Source organism: Schistosoma mansoni (assembly GCF_000237925.1).
Source record: "Schistosoma mansoni, WGS project CABG00000000 data, supercontig 0080, strain Puerto Rico, whole genome shotgun sequence".
Classification (NCBI taxonomy): Eukaryota; Metazoa; Platyhelminthes; class Trematoda; order Strigeidida; family Schistosomatidae; genus Schistosoma; species Schistosoma mansoni.
The window spans coordinates 352,782-379,681 of NW_017386030.1; the positions used below are offsets into that span (position 1 = coordinate 352,782).

At 35.8% G+C, this 26,900-nt stretch overlaps 2 protein-coding genes across 2 annotated transcripts in view; both read right to left on the bottom strand.

The window, feature by feature from the left end:
• Positions 1-7,103: 7,103 nt before the first annotated feature.
• Positions 7,104-26,900, bottom strand: part of Smp_133320 (ccr4-not transcription complex, putative) — a gene marked incomplete at both ends in the record, with an annotated part of 63,134 nt that continues 43,337 nt past the window's right edge. The window contains 16 exons of the mRNA XM_018790493.1: positions 7,104-7,314; positions 9,031-9,809; positions 9,934-10,420; positions 10,577-10,704; positions 11,356-11,730; positions 11,904-12,352; positions 15,284-15,632; positions 16,756-16,902; positions 17,044-17,747; positions 20,425-20,605; positions 21,671-21,997; positions 23,117-23,560; positions 23,727-23,798; positions 25,012-25,090; positions 25,219-25,350; positions 25,466-25,695. Coding sequence (XP_018646224.1) covers positions 7,104-7,314; positions 9,031-9,809; positions 9,934-10,420; positions 10,577-10,704; positions 11,356-11,730; positions 11,904-12,352; positions 15,284-15,632; positions 16,756-16,902; positions 17,044-17,747; positions 20,425-20,605; positions 21,671-21,997; positions 23,117-23,560; positions 23,727-23,798; positions 25,012-25,090; positions 25,219-25,350; positions 25,466-25,695 — 5,094 coding nt within the window. The remainder of the gene's footprint in view (positions 7,315-9,030; positions 9,810-9,933; positions 10,421-10,576; positions 10,705-11,355; positions 11,731-11,903; positions 12,353-15,283; positions 15,633-16,755; positions 16,903-17,043; positions 17,748-20,424; positions 20,606-21,670; positions 21,998-23,116; positions 23,561-23,726; positions 23,799-25,011; positions 25,091-25,218; positions 25,351-25,465; positions 25,696-26,900) is intronic.
• Smp_190900 (hypothetical protein) lies at positions 18,143-18,559 on the bottom strand (the record flags this gene model as incomplete). Its single annotated transcript, XM_018790494.1, has 1 exon — positions 18,143-18,559. A coding segment is annotated over one exon (417 nt), but the record flags the coding sequence as incomplete, so codon positions are not given.

The window sequence follows — 26,900 nt, forward strand, 5'->3', positions numbered from 1 at the left end:
ATAAAAAAAATTTATGAAGAATTCAGGAACTTAGGATTTAAAGGAGGATAAAGTGTTGGTGTGCTTGGACCATAGCGAACAATTCTGAGTCATGTACCCAATCTCTAACCATTGGTTAGGATAATCACGATAATTCCAACCAAGTAGTCTACACCTACCTACATGGCTCAGATTAGTAGTCAATGTCATCATAGACGAATACCACGTCTTCTTGCGACCAACCTTAACTTCCTTTCAATCTACTCCTACATTAGTCAACATTACGTCTTCGGTTGGTGGGGATATGTAACACATGTCAGATTCATCTCCGTCGATAAAGATTTACTACCTAGTCAATCAGTTTGTCATACTTACTTAGTACTCTGTGTCTAACCTTGAAATCGTTAACTCGATGATTCTATAACATAACACCTAAGATCACATACTAGGAATCTAGAAATATCTTGACTATATTTCACAGTGAACTCGTTGTTTAGTTGGCAAACGGATATTTCTTCTACGCAAGACTCGGGCCCAGGACCTTCAGTATCGAGCGTGAACGCTCAACTTCTAGACCACAGAGCTAAGATCGATTAATGAATTCCACTGTGAAAACACTGCAATCTCCACAAATTCCCATACCGATATATATACGAAGAGAGAGACGGTTAAATACAGTTATAATGATTACAAATACAGCATTACCACGACGCGCTATGCTGACTAGTGTAGAGGATGGTTGGAAGATAGTTAGGGGCAGCCAAACCAAAACGTGGCATCAGTCCTTGAAGTCACTAACTTCTAGTCTGATCCATGTTGGAAGACGCAGACTACTTGATTGGGGTCCACGTGACTATCGTAACCGATGGTTGGAGACTCTGTGCGACATGGCTCAGAATCGATCACAATGGTGTAGGTGCATACACTCTTTATCTTCCCTTAAACCTTGAGATTAAAATTGCTTCATAACTTTCTTCCTTCGTATACTATATCCTTATATACAACCTTTCTTTATATATTACCACCACTAAATTAAATACTTCTATGAATCCGGTGTTCATCTTGTTGTGTAACGAGGTATGGCAACTTGGACCGATGCATATATGTGCGTGATCCTGCGTTGTTGCTTACTGACTGAACCAATATCGAGTAAAGGATTTCAGATAACTGATTCGAAGACGTAGTTTAGTTTATGAATTAAATTCTTACTCTACACTTCAGAGAGCATTGGAATCCAATGCGTCCAACTTGATACTTTTAATACTTAACTAAGTTAAAATCTCATATTAATATGGTAAAATAATTATAGTGGTGTGATGTTCACTTGTTCATTTTATTCTGTATTATATAAACATTCCACGCTGACACCCACTTATTGATGTTAACTTTAATTGGATTTCACATAGTTGGCGTCATTCTATGACCATTCAATTATGAAACTAATTCTTTTTTCATTCTGGTCTATTATTGTTATTTAGTGTTTATAATATTAACCATTTTGTTACAAGTATTTATAAACAGTTGTCTACACAAAATACTCAACATTCAATGGACGGATACTATCAGCAACAGCATTTTATGGGAGAGGACAAACCAGCTTCCAGATGAAGAGGAAATGAGGAAAAGACGTTGAAAGTGGATCGGACATACATTAAGGAAATCCCTAACTTGGAATCCGGAAGGACAGCGGAAAAGAAGAGTGCTAAAAAACACATTACGCCTGGAGATTGAAGCAGATATGAAAAGGATGAATGTTAACTGGAAAGGATTGTTGAGGACAGGGTTGAATGGAGAACAGTGATGGGTGGCCTATAGTCCTCGACGAGGGGTAACAGGCGTATGTAAGTAATTTCGTTATATGGCCTCATTTACAACATCAACACTAACTACAAGATCATTAAATAGTTTGTGTCTTCTTCCTACTGCCTTCTATGATGTTTCTAAATAGTATTAAACTACATGTAAATTTGGATGGTTTCATGCAAATGAAAAGCTACGAAAAATAAAGTGAATCCATTTTGTTTTAACTAACTGATCTCAACTCATATCATTCTGAATTACTATTAATTTGTATTCAACTAGTTTGTTATATAATCAATGAATTGTTTTTGGTTCAATGATCTGATGATCTAGAATCTTCTCTCACATATTGTATTCATTTACAACATCTTTCAATATCATTACTCGACTATGATGATACATATTGAATTTTTATCAAAAAGGAGTTTTTCTGGATATTATAGTAATTTAACAGTTGAATCCATGAGTTAGTTGAAGCTAAACAACCATGGAAAATCTGTAAACACTTAATGGCCATTTCGTACTGGTATGGGACTCTTCAGAAGTGCATATTCACAGTCCCACCTCGCGAGATTCGAACACAGGATCTATCGGTCTCACGTGCGGACGTTTAACGTTTAGACTACTGAGCCGGCATCCAGTGATGTCAATGTCTAACTTCAACCAATCCACAAAATTGCACCACCGTCTACCATTATTTTCAGTGAGTTACTATCTCACAACAGACCTGATTGAACTCCACTGGTCACGGCTTCTCATTAAAACTCCAGGAAATACCTCTTGGAGTCCCATACTACCAATAGTATCAGTAATGATAAGGAAGATTAGGCATCGAAGATACTACTCGAGAACAAAACGTATATCAGTGGATTACATACAAAAAATTATAGGGAATGTAAAACCTCAGGATTTGGGAGAAGGTGATGAACAGAAGCACCTGCACCATTGCAAACGATTTTGAGCCATGATACTCAGTCTCTAACCATTGGTTATTATAATCATAATGATTCCAACGAAGTAGTCTACACCTACCTACATGGCTCAGCTTAGTAGTCAGTGTCATCATGCACTAATACCACGTCTTGACCGCCCCTAACTTCCTTTCAACCTACTCCTACACCGAAAAAAACACCGTCCATCGATGTGAGCGCTGGTTGGGCATACATAACATAATATCTCAACCCCTCAATTGATGAAGGTTTACTACCACATGATGTAAGTCAATCCCTAAGTAATATTTTACATTTAGATGGAGGCAACCGCATCCTGAACATGCTTGCATTGTTACTCAAGTTGGTTAAAAGACTCTGCATTTATCACAAACTGATATCAGATGTAACACAAAGATAATGAATCATACATTTATCTTCTCTGTTTTCTAATTAGTTAAAAATGGGTTAATATTTCAAGTTCTTTCGGTGGCTTAGTACAGCTTTACCGATTCTACACTAAATTTGAAATTACCGCCTAATGATATCTGAAAGAAAAGTTTGATAAGTTACAAATAATCATAATGAGATCTGATTACGCAATTCAATGAAGTGAGTCTAATCAGTTTAAAATCAATAAATCAAAGTTGAATAGATTACGCAATCAGGATCAAGATATTGATTGTTGTGAAAACAAAAAAAGCTTAATCATTCAATCATATTTATTTGTATAGATAGGTCAACACGCACCCCATGCAAAAGCCAATAACTCACTATGTGAAGTGTAATAAACTGTTCATCGTAAACTTGCACAGTCCGGTACAGAAAGATTTTAGCCTTAAGTAACAGATATACTAATGAATATAAATTATATTCAAACCAATGATAGATTAAGTGACTAGATCCTTATATCTCAACTCCGAATGAACACATGAATCATTTGTGTTTTGAATAATATAAACTATGAATACGTTATGTCTACAAAAACTATGTCATAGGTGTATTCTAAGTCAACAAGTGAGCCTCCCGGTAAAAGTTCAGCTCCTGGAGATTGAGATGATGAAAGTGTTATCTCTGAAAGCATGTCAACGACAAAGTTAAACAAGAATGGAGAGAGCGGACAGCCCTGACAAACACCACTTGAGGTAATCAATTCTGATGACAGTTTGTCATAAGATCCAACTCGACCAGTTGTATTCGAGTAGAGAGCTTTTGAGGTTAATGTACTTTTTCGGTACTCCTTTCAGTGACAAACACTGCCATAGAACCTCACGATCAACAGAGTCAAACACCGCCTTAAGGTCAAGAAATACTACGATTGTCGGACGTCTGAATGTATGTCTATGTTCTAGGACCTGACGTAGAGTGAATATCTGGTCTATACAACCACGTCCAGGTCGAAAAACCAGCCTGGTTTTCTTTAGTCTGCTCTTCATGAGCTTTGATTAGGCGTCCAAGTATTATTGAGATAAAAACGAGTAAGAGAATGACACAAATTCTACCTTGAAAAAAGGAATAATAAAGGAAAGTAGCCGTTAGAAAACAGTCTACTTTACAAAATGATCCAATGTATCTATTTCAATCCATGTGTTATCACTAGCACCCACCTCCGGTTTAAACAAATGGTAAACCTCAAAATTATACACTTAGCTCTATACTATAAGAATATGAACTTTATTTTGAAAGAACAGTGTTGTTGGGACTCACAGATAGTAAACATAACAATTCTCCCCCCTACCCAATTGTTTATTATATATAAATAACAATGGTCACTTATTTTTTCTTCTAGAAAACAAAATTATATATATATTTATTTATATGAATGAGGTCAATAATTAAATTTTACAAAGAGGAGTGGGTATCAAATAGATAGTATTTTGTTTCCGGGCGGGGTGGAGATGAGGGGGGGAGGGGAAGTACTTTAAAATCCGAAATCGAAAGAAAACAATATATGTATAAACACAATATCATCATCATGATCATCATCATCTCTATCACAAACACAAACACAAACCGAAGAAGAAGAAGAAGAAGAAAATCAAAAGTACAAAAAATGAAGGTAAACATCATGTTAACAAGAATGAAATTACACAATCAATGATATTGAATGTGAAAGGATAGATAATTAACTAATGATTAGATACACATGTTAATTGATTTGAACAAACAGTTAAAAGACGAAGAACAAGAAGAACAAGAAGGAGAAGAAGAAGAAAAAGAAGAAAGTACAGATAAAATGATAATTTATTCACACAAATACACATACATACATACATACATACATAGTGTGTTATCATCATTCTAATGATGATTAATTAAACTGAACCTTGAGCGGTTCCCGATGATAATAAAGCATAACGTAGATTTGATGAAACCACACTAGAAGTTGTACAAATATCAGAAGAATTTACATTGGGAATTTGAAAATTTGGTATACAACTACGAGCAACAATAGTTACAATTCTGTTAGAGAGAGAGAGAGGGAAAAAAAGGAGATGAAGTGTTAAACTATTCATTCCATATAAACTGATGAAAAAACAAATGAGTCACTTTCTTCTATAGATACTACTAAATGAAATAACTTTTCATAAATGAGAATAAGTAATACACTCTCCTCCTTCAGGAGATTTATACAATTGTGCTAACCACAAATAACCATTATCGTATAATGAACAAGACGTTTTATATGAGATAGAGAAGGATAGTATGAAAGGAAACGGTATAGTAAATCAGTACTCTTAGCAATGTGTATATATATATCAAATGTTTTGATTCAGATCATAAATTGATCAATGTTAGGTCGTCATCATCATCATTGTCTAATGCAGAATATATCAACTTTCAAAGTACACCTCTTTATTAGTGGCTCTCTAGGTAGTAGTAATAATAAAAATAAACAGCGGTTGTGGCGATGGCGGTGGCGCCGATGTACAGATCTATCAAACAACATGATTTATATATATATATATATATATATATATATGACTCTCCTTATATCATGTTGTTATCTTATGATTTCATCTCTCTAATTATTAGAAGACTTTCTCAATGAGGACTTTATAGGGGATAAAGAACCCTCTTTTTTAATATTTGGATGAGTATGATTCTAATATCAACGATGAATCTTCAACTAGTATCACTAAGCTCTTATACATGTTTGATTACTTCTCCAATAAAGTTTTTTAAATATTTGACGGTTGAAATGTTTCTAAGTCTTATAGCTACATCGGATTATAGAATTACTACTATTATAAAGAGTTCGATGTATATAAAATGAAGTAGTTAACTAATCTGTAGTAAGGACATGATTGAAGTTTCAATCGTCTCATGACCTTATTTTATACACAAAATGATTCTGGCTAGACAGACATATAATGTGAATTTGTCATTAAACCTCACATATTTTTGGGGGGGTTTGAATGTTTAACCAGAAAGGTGGTACATCAGATAGTCGGAAGAAACATTGGAATGATTCAAGTTTCAATTTGTATAAAATGTTATTGAGAACAGTTTATCAGATAGATCATTCTAGTAGCAATGAGATTGAGAAAAATGTAATCGATCATTGATTACATCAATTACCTTAAGAACTTTCGCCAAGATATCAACACATCTCTCGCTCTCTAAATCACTAAAATAGCCAATATGACGTTATAGACTAGTTCTATCGTATCATTTACATACTTTTAGCCTTTGATGGAGTTTTGTTCTCTGAACTGCACGGTTTGGTAATGGGTCTTTCATCGTTCTTCTGAACGACATCATCAGCACAAACTTCAGGTAGAAGTGAAGTGTTCAAAATTTCTCCACATGTGGTTCACAGCTTATCCTGTACACCTCGATGTTCCATTGATTCTTGTTGACTTTAAATCTGTCATTGTTTACTTCTTTGTTTCGGTTGTATCTCCCAATAGGAGAAATTCAAACACTTCACTTTTACCTGAAGTTTGTGCTGACGATATCGTTCAGAAGAACGATGAAAGATCCACGACCAAGCCGTCCAGCTCAGAGAACAAATTCCATTAGGGTCATCCACGTGAGTTATAAATCTTCTCCACCATAAATTTATCTCAGCAAAAAAAATAGTTTCGCCGATTTTTGACATGAACGACAGATGACATAGATATGTTATTCTAAAAAGTTTCACAATGTCATTCGATCGATCCTTTTTTCCTTCTTCTTATCTAGATATTATTAATAACAACTGCTAGGAAATTCCACAATAGGACGAAACGGCCACCCATTGCTTCCAGGTTTACCCTAGTGATCTAGCTTCAATTGATTCACACTTTCAACTATGAAAAACACAACTCTCTGAAGAAATTAAAACTTGTTGCTGAACTTTAACAAACAAACAAACCAAACAAAAAAACACACGAGAAAAATACGAGATTTTTAAAAAACATACGCTTCAATTTCTGGATTACATCGTGCAAATTCATGTTCCCAAAATCGATAAGCTGGATTACGTAATAATTCTGCACTAGTCATTAATAAACCCCATGGATGTGGACGATTTACAATTAGTCTTTCCATTAGTACACGACTTATTTGTTCTTTAACTTGTTCTTTAGATTGTTCAGAGAATAAATATAATATTGTATAACTGAAATAATATGTATGCGAATTAGGATAACGTAATTGATTTGCCATACAATTAAGTAAGAGATAACGACCTGATAAGGAAAATTTTAGAAGAAAAAAAAACAAAAAGAAGAGGATAATCAATTCAATGTGACATGTATCATTTCGAATGGGCATTTTTCTATTGAGATGAATGAAATATTCATTTTATATTTTTCAACAGTATCCATGTCTATTTGATCGACTAGATATTGATATTTAAGGTAAGCAGTCAGTCATACTCATAATACAGCCCCTCAGGTGTATGGGGGGGGGGCGGACAGTCCTAGTTGCGAAAATATCATTCTTTTTAGAGTTTAGTTCATATCTCTTTAAGGGAATAAACAACACAGTTTTCTGTATACTGATGATGATGATGATGATAAAATAATGGGTAAATTCTGATTAGCTTAAAAGAATATTCTGGTCAGTTTGATCACTGATACAAGGTACAAGTATTTATGGATATCTTATGTTGTCTACATAAGATATTCAATATTCATTGACCGGATACAATCAGCAACAACCTACTGTGGGAGAGGACAAACCAGCTTCCAGTTGAAGAGGAAATTAGGAAAAGACGTTGGAAGTGGATAGGACATACATTAAGGAAATCGCCAAACTGCATCACGAGGCAGTCCCATGGTAGCCGGTGACCAACGATTGATTCATACACCGTTTGTTCCCTCACGATACATGACATTAACGTGACCAAACCTGTTTTTGATTGATCATGCCTAATATTCTTGCTTTGTACTTTTGCACTATTTAAACTAGGATTAATTTTGATTTGGGTATTTATTCTTTGAAGAAGTAACTTATATTGAGTCATGAAACGTCAGAAAATCTAAAAAAAAAATTACTCATTGGGATATTGAGAATATGAGTCAATTGAAGCTAGACCATCATGGAAAACCTGGATGCACTGGACGACCGTTTCGTCCTATTGTGGGACTTCTCAGCAGTGTGCATCCATGACCTCGCCTCGCGAGATTCGAACCCAGGACCTACCAGTCTCGGCCGTCTAGTGGTTCCAGGTTTTCCTTGGTGGTCTAGCTTCAATTGACCCATGCTTTCAACTATGAAAATACTAAATCTCCACAAAACCCCTTCTGATTATTACAAATATAATACTTTTATACACTAAGAGTTTTGCTTGAGAAGAAAAAATGAAGAAAAAAAAGTATAAAGGAACTGAAGGAGTGAATGCATTTCTACATTTGTGACCAGTTTTAAGTCATACTACTCAACCGTTTTAACGACTGATCGTAGTTATCGTGTAGACATCTCGATCAGATAGTCTACACGTATCAACATATCTTAGACTAACAGTTAAGCATAAAAACCAATGCTACCCATTTTTTGGTTTGTTCACTTTCGACTTATTCTTACTACAGCTGATATTGTACATCAAGGTAAACGGTGGTTGGGCATACGTAATGCATGTCTCTTAACCATTTCAGTCAGTGAAGGTTCCATTGGTATGGTTCAAATATAAGATATTAAGGTTCTGGAAACTCTTGATACATCTATGACTCAAAACCAATGAATGGAAAAACGAAAGTAACTTTTATGACTATCCACAACTAGAACTGACTTTAGAGTGAATCAACCAATTGAAAACAAACATTCAGTAACAATAAAAACAATAGAGATTAATCAATTAATGAATAACAAACCTAAATCAATAATAACACACATACCTTCATTGTCAAGATTTAAAACTAGACTTTGTATAATATCCATTTGTGGAGTATGAGCAATAGTGCTCATATTCAATGGCATACCTTTTTCGCGTAAGTTACGAATAGCAGTAATACAAACGTATAATGTTAAATTTGTCATTAATTCAATATTATAATGCATACTATCGGCTAGACCAAATGTAGCTAATTGTTGAGTAGCGCGTACACCCCATAATAAAGCAGCCAATGCTGCACCAGAACCACCACTGACGACAGAGTTGGGTATATTCATTGTTGTTCGTGAAGTTGTAGTATTGCTTGCAGATGATAAGGATATCTCATTGTTATTGTCCGAAACTGCTGCCGAGGACGACGACATATTACCACTATTCTCCCAAGATTCTGTTGTCCCAGATTTCCCAGATGTTTTGTTTACAGCCTGTGTGGAAGTGGAACTAGGTGGAAAATGATCGTCAATAGGCTTGTCTTCATTCTTTACTGAAGAACCTGGACCAACATCATTAGCAGCTAAAGCAACTGCGTATGCTGCTAGGGCTTGTTGATGTCTAGCTTGTTGTTGAGGATTATAGGAAAACTGAAGAGGTGGTATGGGCGGAATGATATCATCAGCACGTCTTAACATTGTAACTAATTCACTAAGTAGTTTAACAGGTGCTCGAGTGGTTAGATATGCATCGAGCTCACATCTCATCGGCTCTGGCAGTCGTGAGCCAGCTTCCATACAATAACCAGTAGGATCTTCAAGAGAAGCTAATTGATCAACTGGAGGAGCCTATTGAATAAGAAATAACAGACAGAAAATTACATATGGTATAAACACATGGAGGTTTAAATTGTCAAAACACTAAAACCAGAAAAATAATTTTACAGGTTCATATAACTGAATTCTTTCTTACTTGTAATGGGTCCGCTGAGGGTATGCCTCGTTTAGGTAGTGCAGATAAAATTATATTACGCATTTGAATAGAATTAGATGGAACAACATCACAAAACAATGCATAGTAATCAGAAACAAATTCAGGGAAATCATGAATTAACACCAGCAACAGCCGTAATGTAGCTTTATATAAACACTGGATTGGTTTTGGCATAAGAGCATTTTGAAGGAAATAACCTAGAAATTTCAATAAATCTGCTAACAATTGTGCATACATTGCTTGATACGCCGCTCGAAGTTTTGGAGGACCAGGAGCCGATAGGATACATCCAACAAACCAACGATGGGTTAACATTTCCAACCAAGAAAATACAAATGCAGTAGCTTTTTCCGGTCTTAAACAATGCAATAAATGACAGAAGATAAGAGGAAGTTGTTGTTGAAAAGTCAATGGACCCAATGATTTTATTGAAGAGATGGGAATTCGAGGTTCACCACCACCAACACTGTCGGCATGTTTACCTGCACAAGCTTTATCCATCTCAGCATTCTGATGAACATCTGAATTCGCATTCTCAACACATCCTTCATCCGCATTGCCATCTGATCTTGGAGATGCGCCTACAGTAAACTGTGCTGCTGAAGGCATTGATAATGAGGACTGCAATTCAACAAATAGGATAACTAGGAGACGTTCAAAAGGCATAGGGTGGAATAAATCACGTCGTACTTCGTGCTCTTGAAGTAGCGTACCAGCGATAAGACCAAGGACCTTGTTTAATAATGCAACCTATACCAACAAAATGGGCAAAAACTCTTTAGTGACAAAAATGCAGAAAGCTAAAAGTTAAAATAGTAATTATATTAATGTTTACGTTTCTGATCGACAGATAGATGAACATTATGTTACTTCATGGGATGGAAAACCTACTACTCCTGGGCTAGTGATTTTTGTCTCTTTTGAGCATTCAGAGGTATACGTTAATAATTCGGTCTTGTAATAAGCTACCATTGTTCAATCATGGTAGGTATCATTGTACATCACACCAATCAACATTCTTTATTTTCGTTTTATCGACCAAGAATTGACTTATCATATCACTAAAATCCTACTTTATATACACAAATAATGCTATACTTTCTCTTTCTCTTCATATGCGTGTGTGGAGATACAAGTGAAAGGTATTATTAACTAGTGATGAAACCGTAATACTACTGCCACTACTTGTGCATCAAGTATAACATCGTCGGTAAGTATTGCCTTAAACTGACAGACATATTAGCGTTAGATTAACAGGATGGTTTGTCCAATGCAGAGACATATTTCGGATGTACGATTGTCGACTTGAATGTTGTTACTACAAATTTAACGTAAATTAACTTGTTTGAGAGGAAAGATTACTAGCATAAAATATAGGTAATTTAAGTTATGAGAGCTTACCTTAGCATTGGGGTATTCACCTTGAGGTGTTTCACCTAATTGATTAATTAATATACTAACTAGACGAGCATAAGCATCTAGTTCAACGTAAGCTGCAACACGATTAATCGCCGGATTCGAACTAAAACTTGGTCCCCCTCCTACTCCATTAGGAACTTGGGGTTGTTGTTGTTGTTCTTCCAACTTCAATTGTTTCAAGGCTCGCTCAATCACGAAAATTGTGGCTAAGCGTAAGAAACGAGTTGAATTATTAATATTTGGCAAGACACCGATTTGTGTGAGTTGACTAAGAAGTGCATCTATTGTAGCAGGATCACGTTGTTTAGGACTTTGATAGATTTCAACCCAATTACGCATAATCAACTCAACTTTTTCCTGTAAAGATCACAGAAATAAACAATTTGTTCGTTAGAATTCACAACAAAGATCAGGATTGGCGATTTCTTACTTCCAAAATTAGAAGTATTCCACTTGGAAACATGTAACCACAAGTCACATCAGTTTGTCATATGAAAAAAATAGAATCTCATTTCTACACAACTACTCACCTGTAGATTAGGCGGATCGTCAAATTCATGAGCTTGACTACATCCAGCATACAATGCTCCAATAGTACAAGATGGATTGTTGAACAATGGAGATTGTTCCATAAGTCCCAAATCCAATAAACCTCGGACACGTGCACAAGCTAAACGTAACCGTAAACCCAATGGATCGGTTAATGATGCTGATAGGTTAGTGTTATTAAGAAATGTTACACGATTTCTTAAAGCTTCTAAAGTAGACCATAAATCATATTCATTCAATACAGTAAACTCGCGTTTTGTTGAAAATGACACTGAAGTAGGACCTCCAACACCACCAACCGGATAGTTCACATTTACTCCAGAAACACTAACGTTAACAGATGAGGAGCCAGAATTAGCACCGTTAATACTGGAACCCACGGCAGTGCAAGGAATAGTCGATGATGAATTGGCACGAGCATAACTAGCAGCTGCTGCTGCTGCTGCTCCTAACGACGTGCCATTAGGACAAGGCAGTACAAAATGATCTAATAAATCAATAACAAAAGTGACTGCGCCTGGATGACCTTTGGCTACTTCTTGAGCTAAATAAGTATCGACCTTTCGGAAAAAAAGAAAACGGAGACAATGGAAAGAATTTTTTTTAAAAAGAAACAACATTAATTGTTTTATCAATACAATTAACAAGATCATTGAAAACCTGAAAGCAAGTGAGGGATCGTTGCGTCCTAGTATGGGACCTCCGATAACGGACATCTGTGATCCTGAAGGTGGAAGTTGAACTCAAGACCTTCAGTTTCTCAAGCAAACGCTTAACTTCTAAAACAATGAGTCAACAATGTTAATGTGTAAATTCATTCAATCCACGATATTGCGCGACTATCCTTCATACTCTACACGGATTAGCTCCACTGGTCAAAACTTCTCCCTAGAACTCTGAGAATTTCCTCTCGAAACTAGTCACTAGTGAGTACATAATAATTGTAAGTATAGTGTTCTCAACTAACAATACGTTGGACAATAAATCAATAAAATATCAATCAATCAATCAAAATTAAACGAACAAAAGAGAAAAAATATACTTGAGAGAAATAGATGACATGAACTCGAAGAAATTCAGCGAACGCTTCCCAATTCCATTTGACTGAAACAAGACGATTATCATGACCAGCAGGGATTTGACTGTTATTATTTTCAGTAAACTAGAAAATTAAAAAAGAGGTTATACTAAAAGTAACGATAGTACATAAACTTATAACACAGAATTTTTTTTAATTTGATGAGAAATCGACTCACATAGCTGAAGCATAGAGATTTAATAAGGTAAAGTCTGTACGGATGAACAGTGAGCTTGATTGTATTTTTATTTGAGTTATTATTGATCGACTCAGAGTTTATGACAGTGTCATCAGAATTGTTAACATCAGTTGGTAATCGTCAGGATTCCCCACTATCCCTCTTTTGTTAGTTTCATCATAGATGTTCTTCGAGAAACAACACTATCTTCACTTGATCTTTCGGAGGTCGATCTCCTATCAGGTAGTTCTCTTACCGACTAACAATACATAGAAGATATGGTTCTGTTCGGTGTACACGCTAACATGCAATCTTTTGACCTAATTGAGTAACAGTGCCAAGATATTTGCGATGAGTTTCTCTGTCTTTAAGTGCGAAATGTTACCTCAGAACTGTTCTACATCAACTCCTAAACTACTGTTAGGTAAAAAAAGTAGTTGATAATGGTTCACATGTCGCGGAAGTCCCATCAGCTCTGATGGGCTGGTGTCATTTTAAGTCATCTATAGCGTAGAAGAGATGTCAATCTGTAAAGGTGTGAAAACTGTGCACCAACACCGCTTTGTAAACTTAAAATATGGTGTATGAAATCAGAAGACATGAGTGAACTGAAAACTTGATTTTGAATGTCTTCCAAACATTGTTTGCATTTCGTGAAACGACTGAGTGAAGAATGTTGACGGGTTAGGTACAGGGTATTAGGCATAGGTGGCAATTAGGTTTATAAAACTGTGAATCTTCAATGATCGAGGTGGTTGGAACGAGTGTTACGCCTAACAACCGCAAACCTCAACGGGCGATGTTTGGTGACATAAGGGTAGGTTGTAAGGAGATTACAAATGGCAAGACTAGGATGTGGAGTCAGTCTATGAAGCCATTGAGTATTGGTCCAATGCAGGTTAATAGATGAGAACTAGCGGAAGCTGAGGTCAACAGAATAACCGCGATAAATGGTGACTTTGGATGACATGATTCTGAATAGCTCAAAACGGTGTACATGGATGTATTCCTCACCTCCCCTTAGGTCTTCGATTCAAGTATTTCGTCATACATACCATTCTACTCTGTTCAAACCAAATTCTCAATGTTTAATCATATTATTATTGCTGACAGATCCTGCGTCCGAATCTCGAGAGGATAGATCGTGGATGTGCACTGTTGAGGAGTCCCACAATAGGACGAAACGGCCGTCCAGTGCTTCCAGGTATTCCACGGTGATCTAGCTTCAATTGACTAATGATTTCAACTATAAAATTATTACTAAAACATTATTTCGATCTCTTTTTCTATACATACTGTTAAATTCATCTCGTCGTTCTAATGCTGTATGAGGACTTGGACTAATGCACATTTGCGTCAAGCACTAAGTTGATTATGACTACCTGACTATTTCAATAATGTCTAGAATTTTTAGACCCATGTTAGTACTCATTAGTCGAGTTTACATATGTAGCAGGTTCTACATTCTGTTTGACTGACTGACTATGAAGAGACAACTCTAAAAAGTTATGAAAGATCCGATCGCAGGTTGCTCAGAAGCACTCACTGACGAGATTTAACCTGCAAACACACGTTTGACAGCTCTGAGATTTCGGAACGATAAATAAATTGACACTTTATCAGTTCAATATATATTTTTAATAGATTTTTTAACTGTAGGGGGAACAGAACTATAGATTAGTCTATGAATAATTTACAGCCGGAAGAATTTTGTGCATATGCTCTTAAACTCGAAATTTGAACAAAAAAAACTCAACGTACCTGCTTCCAACTACCTCCTCCCACTGTCCAAGTACTAGTGGCAGTGGTGTCCACCATATCATCTAATGATGAGGTCTTAGTCTCAGTAGAAGCGATATTCAAGTCTAGTTCTTGATTTTGCAAATCATCAGCGGCATTTCCGCTACTGCTTGATAATGTCGTGACACCTGGATTGACACCACCACCACCGGAAACATTTCCACCGTCTAAATGAATCCATGTGTGAGTAACCTGTGAGAGAACCATACAAATAAAAGCGATAAAGAGTGATGAAATGAGGATGAAAGTGGGGACTAATATAGCACAAAACAATCCGATCACAGAGTAGTTAGTTCATAGATAACATACCTGTCGAGTAACCCATGCATATCCAAACGGAGTTTGTTCTAAAGATAACATGTGTCGAAGAGTGAGCATATGAGCCTCTTTTAAATGTTCCATTGTTTCTAAACCACGTGGTTGATCACGCCAAAAACTAGGTCGATAATGCTCCAGGAAACTTCGTACCATAACTGTAATAATATTGTTGGCAACATTTGGGTCACGACTTGTTTTAGCTAGGTGAACAGCATCAATTAAACAACGTAGAGATTGGCACATTGGATCATTGGCAGGACGTAATCGACCAGAAATAGCTATTAAATGACGTTCAATCTGTCCACTTATTTTGTCAAACAAACCAGATAGTGGGGCCTTTATAAAGTAAAATGACAAATACGGGAAAATAAATGTAGATAATAGCAGGATTCTCTTTTGAGGATTATAAACTTGAAAAGAGAAAAATCGACTCCATGACAAGTAGTGAGATGGATGCTATGTATGACTCATTAACTATCTGAAAGCAACATGTATTCATTTTCATCATATAACAAAGGTGTACACGGATATAAATAGGTTTCTCAGGGTTAAGTGGATACAAAGAAATTGTACACAATAGTGGAGCCGAAAGATTATTCTTTAATTACTGAACATAGAGCAGTACACTAGGTCGTCTTCGTACATTCCAGTCACGATGTGTTGAAGTGTATCAATAATTTATACCGAATCACTGACTAAAAGTCAGGATAGTAGATACCAGTAGAGTAGCAAACCCAAAGATAGAAAACGCAATGATAGACTATTATGTAATCGCGAGAATTTGCGGTTAGCGAAGCTGTTGCGGTTTTTGAACATGATCTATTATAGTAGACGGAAAAAATTCGAAGCGACAATCGTGAATAATTTCACTGAACTTCAACCAATTTTTATCTCCTTATGAATTATTAACAACTTTAGTGGGAACCTTTATATAATCTTCATTCTCAAAGAAGCTCAGATGTAGTAATTTACTTTGTACTGACTTATGGATGTATAACAGGCTGGTGAAGATAAACTACAGGTGCACACATACGCTGTCAATACGATTAGATCGATCAGGTATGATGAGACCACTGAATGAGAGGGTTGTTAAAGGCCAAATAAGTATAGAAAATAGAAATCAGGTAGATGTATGCTAAATTCTACGTTGTTTGAGAAAGATTGGAGGATTTCTTATCTTCCCTACATAATACAAAGAACAAATGATCTCATATTACTCAAATGCGATGGAAAATACATGACATTTCAAGCTCACTTGAAAGTTAGCTGATGGTTGACTGGCTGGAGTTGGATAACCTTGTGGTTTCAGAAATGACCCACTAGCAGTGCATATTGCAGGAGTAGTCTGTCGTTGAACGATACCAGTAGAAGAAAGTTGTTGTTTCTGTGATGCAGATAGCTGAAGATATGCAGCCATTGATGCTGCGGAATTTACAGTAGATGGAGAAATGTTTTGAACTGCAGTTAGTGGGTTCAAAGACACAGGAAGTAAGATGGATGATGAAGGCGTATTCACCATGGCTCCAGATGAGCTCGGGGCAAAGCCAGGAATAACGCGACCGAATTCTTCATAGACTGACATTTCTGTGGCAGTTGGACCGCCAGCCTAGAGAAAAAAAATATTTGAATGTTATACAACTAGATTAATGAAAATTTGGAAATGCATAGATTAGTTTGATTACAAAGAAAATATAATTAGAAAAATTTATGTAACACAAAAGTAGTGATATAATTAACAACAACGTACTGTAAGACGTAGTGATTCAGGCATATTAGATTGTTGTGATGCTAATTGGCTCACAGCCTGTTCCATGAAACGTATAGGACCAAGTTCAGTACGAAGTTTTATATCCGCTTCTAATTTTTTCTCAACATCTTTCACAGCTTTCTCAGCTACTGATTTTTGCATATACGCTAAACAAACATGCATACTTTTGCCAACAACTAAATAAGCCAATTGTTGTACAGCTTCTTTTTCTTGTACGGTGGCAGATTGAACTTCAGTAAGGATGATATTCTTTAAGCTTGTCACAAGTGACATGCCTAAAGCTTCTCTTGCAGTAATTAATGACATTCCAGCGGCAAGATGTCGAATCATTTGACAAGCTGCATACAACATACGTGAAGGATCTGGATCCAATGCAAAATCTTTTCGGACAATAGCGACAACAGTTGTAACTGTGATACGTGCACAACGTTCGAATACTGGAGTGGTTAATTCATTGATTGCGCGTAGAACAGCAGGTTCAATTAACCCACGTAGTCGAGGATTAGCTTGAAGCAATGCAAATGCGGCAGTAATTCCATTTGAATTAGTACCACCATTTCGACTATTGATTGCGGCATTTGTTAATAATTCATCAAGATTTAAACAAGCACGAATACTTCGAATGTTCACGTCTTCGTAGCGTAGCAAATGTCCAGTGAATAACGTACTACCACCAGTTAAATCTGCATCTACATTCCATGGAATAAAAAAAATCAAACAATTCAACATCTTTGAAATGGTCATGAACATGAAGATAATAATCTTGTTTGCAACTTAACTCATTTACCAGGTACAAATTCATGTGCTCTGAGCAAAAATTTAGATATGAAGGACTGGTGATACTATCCAGCTGGTTAAACTAAAGTAAATGAAGTTGGGTTCAAACATGAGACTTAGTAACTAAAAGTCGAATGCCATTACTCTACACAACACAAAGAAAGGTATATATTTTTCAGTTTTCTGATAATAGTCAGTGACTGGGAATGAAGATGGTAGATGGTAGTTTAATGTTTCACAATGAAATAGTTACTTTGTTATAAAAACTAACGTCCTAAATCAAAGTAAAAAGACTTAAGTCTTATTTCAATGAGTTTGAAGCAATAAACATATTCGATATGATAACAAACTTACTTAATCCACCACTGGTAATATTATTCGATTGTGTAACATTAGGTTGATTATGAATAGGTAAAATATTTTGAAGGGTCTGTGGTTGATGTGACTGTTGTTGATGAGATTGTGGTGGTGGTGGTTGAAAAGCCGCCATTGCAGTATTCAATTGTTGTTGATGTTGCTGTAATGCTAATGCAGAAGAAGTAGAAGATGGAGAAGAAGAAGGACCAGTTCCAGAAAGAGCAGGGCCAAACTGTTGCTGTTTTTTGATAGCAGCTACAGCAGCAGCAATTGCAGCGGCTGTTTGACGAGTTTGATTAGAACAATTATTAGAACTAGTAGAAGAGTTTTGAATTAAATTAGTTATATCTAAACCAGGGGTCTAAAATAATAGAAAAAAGACAAGTTGGGACTTGTTTATCAACAGAATAAATAAATCACATCTTATTATCGATAGTTATACCTAAAAAAGAAAAAGCACAACCACTTTCCTAACCGTTGAATCGTAAACTTGCTAAGGGTGTAAAAGAACCACAATTTTAATCTGTCCACTGCTATTTCTTATTACAAGAAATAATCACTTATTTCATACTCTTCAGTTTTAATAACGATACTTCAACTAATAATGCTAATTGATGGTAAGTACAGAACAAAATTAATCTCTGCAAGCTTTCCTAGTAAATATTAAAGATTTCCTAAGGGGAAAAAGTGATAACTTGGAAATGAGTTATAAAAACTGCCAGTGTGCAGCAAAATCTGATTCAAAGCCTCCACACATGGGGTTGCTGGGTAGCAAGAGCAACCTTGTTAGATAATTATGGCGGGCTGCGAAGATCTTACTAATTCACCACTATTATGCTGTACTTGAATTACTCGGAGTTTATTCTTCGAGGCTATAAAAATCGGGACGGGCTGTCCGATGTATATCCTTATGTAAATGAATTGCATAAATCTCAGTTTGTGAAGTTTATGTACGTAGGCATTTGCAAAGGGAACGTAAGCTGAAAAAAATATCTGTCTCATGTAGAACAAAACTAGGGGCCTAATCTTTCAGGTCGAAGATATAATAAAAAGATATGACAGCAAATACTAGAGAAAGGTGAACATTAACTGTCCCTGAGACTGTCAATGCCTATGTGTATGTCATGAGGAGCATGGATGAAAGTCTTTGTACCTGTGGTACGCATGTGATGCGTAGGAGATAGTCAGTTGTGGCAAATACGTTCGAAGGGATTACTGATCATCTACCATCCTAGGTGGGTGACTATACTTATATGTAAGCAATGGAATGGATGAGTGAAAACTTGTGTTACCGGTGCGTATGTAGACTATATTTGCCCCTGGTCCAACACCCACGTGCAAAGACGTGGATGTTTCAATAATTTACCTACGAAATCACATCCACGTGGTGGATTCCTGAGTCACAGAAAGAGGACTTCTAATCCAGATAAGCCCTATGGGCTTTATCGAGTGTTGCTTCATCACACTCAAACAGCTGGAACAGTGCGCCACCGTCACATATACACATAACATTCAGACGAAAATGACTAAATCACGGAGAGTCCATCTAGGGGAGTTAGAAAACTCTGATTCCAAACCAATAGTGAACATGAGCTCCAGTATTCTGAGGTAACAAATGGCGTATGACCCAGTTGTTGGTCAACGGCTACCATGTGACTGCATTTCCTTAGGTTTCTCACTGCCTTGTGGATCAGATCTTTAGGTCAAAGGCTCCGTGTGTGGCCCCCTAACAAAACCACCTGCTTGAGTTTGGTCACCTGGGCAGTATCCCAGCTTTTACACAAGTCAAATGATTTATGTGGTGCATATCTATTTGGGGGCTTTTGGAACCAATGTTTGTGTGTTTAAATAAATATATAAATAAAAGTAAGAATAAACAATTGAGTTGAGAACTAATGTCAAACTATAAAAGGTAACGTTATTAGCATACTGAATAGACTGATTGTTGTGTTGATATGCAATCGGTCGGAGAAATCTGTTGTTGATGTTTATGAAACAAAGCAAGCATGTTGGACAGCTGTTTCTGTTGTTCAGATGACGGTAAATTCGAGCCGGTGGTAGTAGCTCCAGCAGAAAAAGTAGTCACTGTTGTTGTTGCTGCCACCGCCACAGTTGTTATAACCGAAAAGTCAGGAGTAGTAAATGAAGAACAAATACCGGGATAAAATGATGAATCTATAGTGGTTATTACAGGTGCACTAGTAATATTTGATACTATAATTTGACCAGGTGTATTCATAGATCCAATGGTAGTAGTGGTAGTAGTAGTCGTAGTGATAGTGCCTGTAGTAGTTGCAACGAAACACAGTTCAATATCTAAATTAGATGAGTGTGTTAGGTCTCGAAGGAAATTTGCAGATGGTATATCATTGAGATTTAGGTCAAATGCACGATAAAGGATTTCAATCTAGAAAAACACAAATAGAGAATAATAACGTTATGATATTATAATGGCTTATGAAGATATTTTCTTCTTTATAGTTAGTTAACATCATGAAATGATCTTCAGGAAACAACCACTAAGATATTGATCCCTCGTGGTGGAGTAATGGTTGGGCACTGTTGAGGAATCCCATACTAAGACGAAACAGATATCTAAGGTTTCCTAATTTTCAGTAGTTATTTAAGTTATATTATCACGTGATGTAAACTATGAAATTATGATACAAATTCTACTAGTTCGAAGTGAAATGAAAAGTTTCGCTTACGTATATCTACGGAGACACAATATTCTACAAGCCAATTAAAACTATGCTTATAGATAGTAAGAATAAAAGCAAATAAATTCTTGGAAATATACACTAATCCTGTAGTGACTGCTACTCATGTTTGTAGATATAAGCAATATGTAACACCAATAGGTAGTGAAATGTCTGAGAGCAGGTTTATAAGATTGAAATAAAGAGAAGAGAGAAGGAAACTGAAAACAATCAAGATAACAACAGGAATAAGAGCATAATGAAGCTTGTAACAGACAATTCACGCGTGATTATAAGTAGAGATGGATAGTGGCTAGCAGTGGAATCCAGGATGCGCGTTTCGTCCTATTTGGGGCTCGTCAGCTGCGTGGTTGTTCATTAAACAATAAATTGGTCTCTCTCACCTGTGTTCGTTCATTACAACCAACAAGTGTATACAAACCCTAAAATTAAATATATTTTACTCTTTTATGATTGAATTCTAAAAATAGTAATATACCCTAACTTCGATGTAGGTTTGTTCTCTGAGCGGGACGGTTTGGTCGTGGAGCTTTCATCGTCCTTCTGAACGACATCATCAGCACATACCCTAATTTATTTACAAATGAGTTGATTGAGAACCTTTTTTAACTTTTCAAGCACAGTAAAAGCTTATAATGTAAAATAAGTCAAAGTGGATAGCTTATTATAAACGTTTAATACAACAATTCACCCATATAGGGAAAAAAAATCATAGATTTGGGATCTGAAATAAAACAAATACTGTTTCTTACTTCAAAACGTAACCAATCTTTTACATTATCCATATCATATAATTCACGTAAAACTTTTAATATTGCCATAGTCCATGGATTAGGTGGACGAAATACTAAACTTTCAGTTGCACCTCGAACTACTCGAGCAACAAATGGAACAACGTATTGAGTAGGAATAGGACCTTTATAATAAGCTTCATATATAAGATCTTTAATATTTAAATCATCATGTAGAACTGGTTTATTACGTGCCAATGTGATTAAACCAAGAAAACTGCCAAAATTCTTCAAGGTACTACGTGCTTGCATATCATCTTTGTCCAAACGCATATTACGTAGAATAAACTAATTGGGATAAAGATAAAAGAATGACAATAAAACAATATGTGCATGAAGTTACTCAATAAAGAGAAACCTACCTAAGCTTAGGTGTATCAAGTAAGCATAGTGAATATTGAAAAATATCGTCATGAGATTACTTAGACATTAAAATGGATAATCACAGATAGACAGTCTTAATTTGAGGACTGAATATTGTAATCAGTATCATGTTGAATAGCTTGCATTCACATACATATTGCAGAATCGATGAAATATTTGATTTATATTTACCTTTGCTAACCGACGCCACTAGATAGGCCTTGAAAGAAACATTGAACGCAGTAAATCTGCGTCTAAACTACAATAGTAGCCCTCCGATATGAAAGATAAATTGTCAAAACTGACCACTTAAATATGGATACACCAATTTACCTGCCCTTGTAAAGCTAAGTATGTAGGTCGCTCGTCAAGGCTACTATTCCTTTGTTGAAATCAGGGGCATCTCCCTGTATGGTTCAGTAAAGGTGAAAATAAGTCAATTACTTCATTGGCTCAGTAATATTAGGCTCATTAATTGCCAAGTGTGTAAAGAGTTATATTGAACTGTCGTATACATTTCGACTACGAAAGATCATCATCTGACAAAACACTAACAGGCAGCATTATGATTTAACAGAAAGGTGAGATAAGTAGTGATACGATCAATCACCTGAACAAGGACTCAAACAATGTAGTTTCGGGACTTGGAATTGTGATGATAAATGGAGAGTTAAATGGTTTAATTATTAAACCAGACAATAATTGAAATTATATACAATTCTCATGAAAATAATGTGCACTCTAAAGAGTCAGTTTCATATTTTCTTCAATAAACTAACTAATTGTGTGCACAGATTTGTGTAATAAGAATAATTAATATATGCACAATTTTTATCTATAAAGTCACATAAGAACAAATTGAGAATTCAAGTTTAAGTTACATGTGACTCATTTGTTATATGAACTATATATCTATAATCCCACAACGAAACTAACCATGATCAGTCATAAACTATTGAAGACAACAATCAATGAAGGAGACAACATAGAGACCAAAAACTTAAGCTGTAGTAACGCACACGCACGCACACATACGATACTTACCTTGATATGTCTGATAAGTTCGTACATAACTTTAGGTCTAACATTTGGTACTCTTTCTTGAATATGATCAAGTACCAAAGCGAAGAGATCGTGAAATGTTTGTTCAACCGGGATACGTTTACTGACAAGATAAAAGGCAAACCATGGTATAAGTCGATCTTCTGATAACAATGTGGCTAATTCATTTGATTTTTCTTTAGCATTCACTTTTGATACATTATTAAATAAGAAGTAGACACGATCGGAAATGCTTTCCTCTGGTGCATCAGGTGCCTTGATGCATGATGATGTATCAGCAGCAACACCACCGCTGCCGACAATATTTGAAGTAGGCATGGTTAAATTTAAGCTAGTCGATGGTGTCAACGAATCAGCAAGCTGATAATGTGAAGCAATCAATTGGTTTGAAGAACCACCTCCATTACTCCCGGTAGTTGTCAAATTCTGTGCATTCGTGTAAATCATAAGAGAAAGGAAAACAGATAGTAAGCGGTTTATGAAGATACAAGATATTCCTATTACAAAAGCAATAGAGACAAACAGTATGAAACTAATTTTCATTAAAATCATAATGATATAAAAAACAAAGTGTCATGGTAGAAAAAATTACCTTCGACAAGGATGCAGTAGTTTGTTGGGATAATGCGTAATTCTTGACGGCTAATTCAGAGTTTAAAATGTACTATGTTAAAAACAAAAAAACAGACAAAATATGTAATAAGATTATAGCATTTGTTGAAAAATAATAAGGATTATTTAAAATACATAGATAGTGGTTGTAGCGGACTTCAGAGTGTATATTTCGTCATATTCTGAGAATGAATAGTTGGACATACATACAGTCCAATATCTGATGTTAACCCAATAACTTTCGCTTTAGACACCTAGAACATTATTGCCTAAGCCTAGATAACGATGACTAACAGGATGAATATGTCCCAGCAAAGACTAATCGAAATTTAGTGCCCCCTTAATATCAACGAGATAATCCAAACGTTCAGTACTAATAATTTGAAAAGTTAATTCTCAAATGTTTACTTCTTTTGATGTTCTTGTTTCTTCGGAATATTTGAGTATGAGGAAAATTGCACTAGCTTGATTTGACCAAATTTACACAAATCATTTTTATAGGATACTTTCAATTTCTAATATGAACAGTGATCTTGAGTGCTGTTAGAGGTATGAGGGCAGTTATCACTTCCCGGTTTCCCACACCGTGGAAGGGTTCTTCTAGGGGTACCTGAAAAGGAAATTGGGTCAGAAGTGGTCTTAATGACCGGAGAGCGTGACCGTAGTGCTCAAGGGACAATTGCTTGAGGTCGGTCACATACGACCTTTTTGTGTTAGCTCCGTTCTTCAAAGGACCTTACCTCCGGAGACGGATATCCGTGGGATAAGGCGAGGTGTGCATTTTTAGGGTCGACATTTTCTAACCCCAGCCCTCCTTGTGGGAAGGCAGCATCGCTGTTATGCTGGTTGTCTGAAGGAAACACCTTACTGCTGTCACACCTCTGTACAGTCAGCAGTGCAACTTCGCCTTCGGACCTTGGGTTTGCTGCTTTTAGTCTTACCGCTCTTCAACCGACCTGTCTAGCGTGGTAGGACCTTTAGAAACGATTGTTCAAGCCAGTATAGCTCGATTGGTTCTAATATGAACGATGGACGTTAATCAACTAAATTAAATTATTGAATCTTTTTTCAATGGTTGAAGGTTTACAAAGTTTGGATATAGTTCAAGTGAAAAGACAAATAATAACAAGCATGAAACTAAAGTTACCAACTTAGTTAAATCTAGTTCAATTGTCCTTATTCACAGGAAAATGGTGTTTCATATGCAAATGAGATATTTAAAAAATTCACAAGGAAAGAATCAGTATAAAGTACACAATTCTTACTCCTTGAAGGTCATGTGGAAACGCTTTGAAGACTGGACAACTGGCTAAACAATTTGGAAGATTAGAAAAGTGCACAAACCTGGAAGATGAAGTAAACAGAGAAAAGATCAAGTGTAAGGTTTATATATATATATATATATATATATATATATATATATAGTTAGTAAATATAGAGGCCAATATAAAGACCAATAAAACAGTGCTTACGTGTTTTTAGCCTTCATTAGAATATGAATCATAGCACGAAACAACGTTGAATCCATATGTGTCTCTGGTGGTAGAGTGAATAATCGAGCTAACACGGAACGCCATAGCATTGAAAGAGCTCTCATAGAAAAGCTGTAAACAAATATATAAATGAGTTATTACTAAGACTTCACTGTACAATCAAAGCGCATTTTTAATCTCACAATTATTATCATTATTATTATTATTATTAATTGGATAAACTTACAGATGTGTACTAGCGGCAAGAACACTACCATACAAGTCAGCAAATAAAGGTAGCATCGTTTCAGGATAATCTTGTAAATGACGTGAAACTTCATCAGCTAACATACGTAAAATTCCATCTAATAGTTTACGTTGAGAAGGTGTACCTTGAGTTGCAAAATCGTATAGAGTTTTAAACATTTCATCAGGTGGATTAATACCCTCCAATAGTTTTTGAAAGAATGTATTAGCCTGAAAAACAACAAAATAGATAAGTACATATGAGAATGAAATGAGATAAATCAAAGGAAATGGGAGAGAGAGAAAAGAAAAAAGAAACAATATATCCTCTATCATCTTATTTATTTATCAAAGTCAGATTTTTTTTTTCAAGGAATCTTAATTTTTCCTCACATATCAGTGTGTATGTTAGTCAGTCAGCTAAAACGTAGGACCAGGCACATTTATGCATCGGTCAAAGTTGCCATACTTCGTTAGCACAACATGATGAACACTGGATTCACAGAAGTAGTTAATTTAGTCGTGGTAGTAGATAAAGGAAAGGTTGTATATAAGGATATAGTATAGAAAGGAAGAAAGTTATGAAGCAATTTTACCCTTAAGGTTTAAGGGAAGATAAAGAGTGTATACACCTACACCATTGTGATCGATTTTGAGTCATGTCACCTAGAGTCTCCAACCATTGGTTACGATAGTCACGCGGGTCCCAACCAGGTATGTATGTGTGTATGTACTTTAAGTTAGACGACGACCTTTAAATAAATTTGTTACTAAATATTTATGTGTATCGTAAGGAAATACAAGTATAATGACGACGATAATAATAATAATAACAACAACAACAGATGACCTGATCTTAAGAACGTATTGACATGTTTCCATGGGATTTATAATCAGGTGTAGCATATATGTACATATGGGCATACAAAATGAACTATCATTAAATCAAGCGCCAACCACGGTAACACAGCTGATCTACACTGATCAGAACACTCATTCCTTGAAGTTATGTACCAAAATGATAGGTTGGACAGTAATAAAACTAGAAGCAAAAAAGATCTAAGGCATAAAGGTGAATTCATACTATTTATTTATTTATTTAAACATAAAAACTGGTACAAGGAAGTACCAAATATATATGTGCCACACTAGTCATTCGATTTGTGTGAAGGTTTGAATACTGCCAGGACGCCTAAGCCGAATCAGGATTCATACTGTCAACAGCCTGAAATGAGATGAGAGTAGGATACTTCACTCACAATCAGTATTTCCAGCAACACTGCCTTCTCAGAATGCAAGGAAGAGGTTAGACAACATTGGCCTTCACTTCACCTTACCCCAAGGATTTCCGGTATCCAAAGTAAAGACTAAAACATGAAAAACTACTCGCAGAAAAGTCGTATGTCATTGAACCTTAGGAGTTATCTTTTAAGTTG